The sequence below is a fragment of the Leptodactylus fuscus genome, chromosome 5 (assembly GCF_031893055.1).
Source record: "Leptodactylus fuscus isolate aLepFus1 chromosome 5, aLepFus1.hap2, whole genome shotgun sequence".
NCBI lineage: Eukaryota > Metazoa > Chordata > Amphibia > Anura > Leptodactylidae > Leptodactylus > Leptodactylus fuscus.
The window spans coordinates 211,800,736-211,806,744 of record NC_134269.1 but is presented as its reverse complement, the minus strand read 5'-3'; the positions used below and the strand labels follow the sequence as shown (position 1 = coordinate 211,806,744).

General features: G+C 44.6%; 1 protein-coding gene across 1 annotated transcript; it reads right to left on the bottom strand.

The window, feature by feature from the left end:
- Positions 1–3,529: 3,529 nt before the first annotated feature.
- On the bottom strand, positions 3,530–5,287 carry LOC142204029 (E3 ubiquitin/ISG15 ligase TRIM25-like). The gene has a single exon (XM_075275225.1). The coding sequence runs from the start codon at positions 5,264–5,266 to the stop codon at positions 3,656–3,658; it is 1,611 nt and encodes a 536-aa protein (XP_075131326.1). The 5' UTR covers positions 5,267–5,287; the 3' UTR covers positions 3,530–3,655.
- Between the last annotated feature and the right edge of the window lie 722 nt (positions 5,288–6,009).

The following is a 6,009-nucleotide window of genomic DNA, read 5'->3' as shown; positions in this document are numbered from 1 at the left end:
ACAATATAACAATATAATATACAGCGAGACAGACATCATGCTGGGACTTGTAGTCCACTAATAAGCTTGTACTGTAATAGACATATGCTGATAGATCTTGCAATCAACGTTATATAATGACTGACAACTAAATCCTCATAGACACGACCGAATGTACAAGACAAGGAGACAATTTTATAAACTAAGACGACATCCCAGTGTCACCCAAGTGCCTTCTGTCTCCTATTGATTATATATAGGAGACATGGACATTTTATGTGCTGGCTACATTATATAAAGGGGTTGCGACCCGTATGCATCACTCTCTTGTCACATAAGGGGGTGTACTATGCCCCAAAAAGTGGCCTAACCCTACATCCAAAATGAGGGGCAGCTGTAAAAAAATGGGTGTAGCCTATCAGAAAATTTTCACTCTGAGTTACATTGGGAGATCTGAGCTGATCAATTATAAATGGGCCGTCTGAGGCTTAGAGGCCTTTATATTGCATTAAAGGCGCAGGCGCCCTCTCTGTAGTCCCTGGCGCCATACTTATATATCACTAGGTGGACTATTAAGACTAGGAAGAGATATAGGCCCGTTACTAAAAAGCCTCCAGGCACCGACCCAATAACTACACTACAAAAACACACAAAAATATCACTAAGGGGGCGTTCACACTACCGTCGGTGTCCGACATGTAGTGTCCGCTCCTAGTGTCCGCTCAAAATCTGTCACGGACACTAGGAGCGGACACTAGATGTGTCCGTGACACCTGTCATTCACTTGAATGGGCATCGGGTGCGTTCTTTTGCACTCCGTGCCCGTCCTTTCCTGTCCGCAAGAGAAGATGTCCGACTTCTCAAGCGGACAGAAGAACCCTGCATGCATCAGTACAGGGCGCACCTGAAACTCTTCTCTACATTCAGGACAGGAATAAACTCCAGACTGGTCCTGTGTATCCAGAACACGATCAATACAGTCCCGGCAGAAGTTGTGTCCACATCTCAGCATTACAGGATCGGTATAAGTGCTCAGACAGATGGAGCAGTCCAGCTCGGCTCTCAGGGCAGAGGACGCCATGGCTGATAGAAACAAAACTACTATTCTATGAAGCTTAGGAACCAAAGGGCGAGTGTTGTGCTTGTGTTTCCAGGGAAGGGCGGGACTTTACAAGATCAGTGATTATTAACCTGTTAATGGACACTATTAATAGTTATATTTTATCAGTTGTAAATTTAGGGCCTACATTCTCTACATCTCAACAACTGTGAGTACTGTATGTCCCGAATGGATAAATATCGGGCTTTTAATGATTGGATGTGAATATATGCCAGCAATATTAGACTGAGGTTTTTTGGGCCCACCAGATAAAATGATTCTGCGGGCTCACCCATCAACAACTCCTAGGAAATAGACCATTGTGCCCTTCAAATTTGGTTGTCTTTTGTAGTACCATTATTGTGTTAGAGCCCCGACCCACCTCAGGATTATCTGGTACCCTGGTGGGTCCGTCCGACCTTATACTTAGACCCTCTTTTACAACTAAAACACATATAAAGTTCTCAGCTTGTATGCCAAGATAGACAGAGAACCAGGAAGAGTAGCTACGGGGATTGACAAGAGGATTTAAAAACCTTTGACTACGGTTGAGAGTGATCGGGATCGGAAAAAAATCGGATTCCGATCAGCGATCGAGTAAATTTCACGATCGCGATTGAAATTCCGATCCCGATCTTTTTAGGCGGGATCGAAGTCGGAGATTATAATTGTTAGTAAGCTAACAATGTTAGGTACTAGAAATGAGCAAGTACTATTCGAAACTGCCGTTTTGAATAGCACACTCCCATAGGAATGAATGGACGCAGCCGGCACACAGTCTGTCCGGCGTCCGGCCGCTTAACCCCCTGCGCGCCGGCTGCGTCCATTCATTCCTACGGCATAGCAGGGACGAAGCAGAAGAGTAGATAGACAAGTCAATGTACAGTAATGCAGATGTAGCAGAGTCCAGTCAGTGTACAGCACAGCAGAGAGGAAACAATAGTATGGTCCACTTACCTGCACAGATCTGCTGCCGCTCCCCGTTCTTCTAGGTCCGTGCACGCACCTAGCTCCCAGGTTAGTGTTACAGACCTAGGAAGAAGGCGGGGCTTGTGGCTTAGGAGAGTGTGGGTGGGTAGTGGGAGGGGAGACACGAGTGATGCACTCACGTCTCCCCGCCCTGTACCCGCCCACACTCTCCTAAGCCACAACAAGCCCCGCCTACTCCCAGTATCAGTAACACTAGCCTGGGAGGCGGAGGCATATACGGCAGACATGCGAGGAGCGAGAGCAGTGTGGAGTGGCAGGGGCAGCTCTTCTGTGCATGTAAGTGGACAGCAGGGGGGACTTAAGCAGCCGGGGGATTTTTTAATCAGTACACAGTGTGGAGTCTAAAAATTAAAGCGTTCAGTTTTTAGACTCCATGCTTTGTAGTGAAAAGGATAGTTTTTCAAATCCGATCTTCGATTATTAAAAAAAAATCCCTTTGACTTACATTTAGATCGGGTTCGATTGGAAAATGATCGGAAATCGGATTTTAAAAACGATCCTGAAATCTCAAGATCGGCTCAACCCTACCTTTGACTTGACCAGGAACGGCAGCAACTAAGTAAAGAAAGATCCCTCCACCCCAAAGTCATGTCCATCAATCAGTATTTCAGAGAGAATGTTCTATTATTTCAAAATTTATTAGAGCCAATATGATAATGCAATAGGAAGACATTAGCATGTACTGTCAAAAAAAACAACAACATAGAATAGTCTCAATCAACTTTATACAATGACTGACAACTAACAGGTAGAGGAACCTACATAGTATATAGCCTAATATACAGTGTAGCATATTATATTATATACACATGCTGGAAGTAAAAAGCAATTTTTGATCATTTTGAGGATTTACTTCCAAACTGTCCTGGAAAGTCCCCGCAAAAATGGGTAACCCTCCGATGTCTTGAAGGAGTGGGCAAATCTTCCGAACCCGGGTTCCCAATCAAATTATTGGTGAGGTGTACTTTATGTTCTGACCACATCACAACATAGGGGCGTGGTGGGTATACGTCAACAGCTGAAAGGGGGGGGGCTTTTTAAAAATTTCACTCCATGCGACATGCCTCCTCAATCTGGCCCCTGAAAATTTAGTATGATTTATATTGAGAAATCTCAGTCTTAGAGGTTTAAAGGCACAGGCACCCCCTCTCCAGTCCCTGGTTCCATGGTTGTATATTACTAGGTGGACTTTTAAGACTAGAAACGGATAAAGGGCCGTTACGATACAAAAACATCACTAACAAAGATGACCATCTAGTCATAGGTAGAGATGAGCAAACACTGTTCGGATCAGCCGTTCCGAACAGCAGGCTCCCATAGAAATGAATGGAAGCACCTGGCACGGCGACCAGCAAAGTGTACGTGCCAGGTGCTTCCATTCATTTCTATGGGAGCGTGCTGTTCGGAACGGCTGATCCGAACAGTGTTCGCTCATCTCTAGTCATAGGGACTAAGTGGACTTTATGTATGTAAGTATGATCATGTACGAATCACCTGTAACCCCTCCATCATCTTCATCCAATGGGCTAAATATTTCAACCAATCATATACTGGTTCTTTTCACAGTCTCTGGATGGATTTCTTAGGTTATGATGGTTTCTTCAAGTTTCTGCCTCCCTCTAATATCTTTATAGAACCTTCTCCTATGAATACTGCAGCATGAAGGGGCTCGGTGAAGGTAGCCATGAAGGTGTGTAAGTGTCTGATGGGGTCACACAGCTCATAAAAGGACAACTGCCCGGCCTCATAATCCAGACAGATCCTCAATCTATTAGTGGAGATCTGCTGAGGTAACTGGATCTCTTTATTACCATGTCTCAGTGAATACTGATTATTATGGCTGATAAAACTCCAAGATTTGTTATTATCTCCAATGAGTGACTGCGACCCCTTCCTGTCTATACTGGGATAACACATCCCGGCCCTCCAACTCCCTGAACTACTGTACGCAGATCTACTGCCCTCCACATCCCAGTAATGTCGGCCAGAGGTAAATTTGCTGCTGCTTATTACCTGACTACACTGGAAACTCTCTGGTCTTTCTGGATAAGGGTAATAAGGTGTCTGCCAGTTCGCCGTTCTCAAATCATGTGATATATTAACATTTTTATTAGCTGTGTTACTATCCAGTAATATTTTTGCAGGATCTGCCAAACAGAACCCGCTCCTTATACCTCTGACTATGTCACATAATGTATGTAATGTGTTTGTGATCACAGTCATATCCCGATCATCTACAACATGGGGGAGCTGTCTATCATGTCCCCCTGTGTCCTTATCACCTCCCCCCTCCTCAGGATCACCTTTTTCTGGATCTTGTAAGACAGTCAGTGGATCAGTCATGTTACACAGCTCCTCAATGTGCCTCATTTTTGTGGACAGCTTGTCTTTCTTTGTTTCCAACTTTTGGATCAGAGCAGAGAAAAAAAGGGACTCTTCCTTCTCCTGCTTGGAGAGCTCACTCAGGACCTTCTTCTCCAGGTCGTCCATTTGCCTCCTGAAGGCTGTAAACATGGCAGTAACTCTCTCGGTTTCTCCAGATGCTTTTTCTTGATCTTTCCTCCTGCGCTCCTCCAAACTCTGAAGTTTTTCCTCAGTCTCCTTTCTATTTGTGGTCAGTTTCTGGAGAACATTTCTCAGTTTCTTCTTCATATTCTCAGAGGCCACATCCAGCATCTCCACCCGATGCCCCCGATGTATTCCAGCCAAACTGCAGGACACACAGATACAGATACCATCATAATTACAATAGTACCTTAAAAGTTCCTTATGGACAGGACATTTCCTCTTCTCCAGGTCAGTGCTGGGATCACATAAGACGTGTTCTGGTGACTTGCTGTGGACTTTCAGATGTTTATCACACAGAGAAGCTTCACAGAGTAGACAGGACTTCACAGCAGGTACAAGAGAGTCCACACAATAAGTGCAGCAGATCCCGGTTTGTGTCTGTGTTGGTTGAGTAGACAATAAATTCTCCATAATATTGCACAGAGCCAAACATCTCATCAGTACAGGCCGCTCCTGAAACTCTTCTCTACATTCAGGACAGGAATAAACTCCAGACTGGTCCTGTGTATCCAGAACACGATCAATACAGACCCGGCAGAAGTTGTGTCCACATCTCAGCATTACAGGATCGGTATAAGTGCTCAGACAGATGGAGCAGTCCAGCTCGGCTCTCAGAGCAGCAGATGCCATGACTGAGACAGGAAGTGTGAAAGGGAGCTACAAGTCTGTGACCCCCAGGAAAGGGCGGAGCAGCACAAGATTAGTGACTATTAGCATGTGAATGGGAACTATTGAGAATCAGAGTCTTACAATGTGGGCATTTTGGAGAAAAAAAAAAACCTCAGTCTGCAAAAAAAGTTTGGTCGACCATACCTGAGAGCTTCTTCATTACATCTGTGCGACAGGAACTGTCTATTCCTCTTCATCATCAGATAGTGATAGACCTTTGTGCTCCTTTATATTCCAGACAGCTCTTGTTCCATTGCAGACGGTCATTCACAGTAAATTTTTCACTGAATTGGCCATCAACTTTTTTCTTTTATGTGTGGCCAGTTTAACACTCAGGATTATTCAGAAGTAAATAGACGTAATGAGGCATAAGAAGCACAACCAACTTAAAGAAGCACTCCGATATTTTTATATATATATATATATTGGTGTATCTTTTCCTCCCATATATGTAATTCAGCTAGTGTTACCTTTCTTAGTCACTGACTAGCGCCGGCGGTCACATGCGGCCCAGGACTTCTGGTGGCAAAGGCACAGTGCACGTCTGAACTGACCTTCCCCCGCCTCCTCTGTGGTTTGTCCTATTCCGGGACAATCCCTTTAACGCTCATCTTAAAAAGTTACGCTAAGTTTACACCTACGTTCCAGTTTCCATTCTGGAGGGTCTGCTTGGAGACCCACGAACAGAAACCTAACCCACTTAA

Coding starts and splice junctions, on each gene's coding strand:
- LOC142204029 (XM_075275225.1), bottom strand. CDS start 5,266: ATGGCATCTGCTGCTCTGAGAGCCGAGCTGGACTGCTCCATCTGTCTG.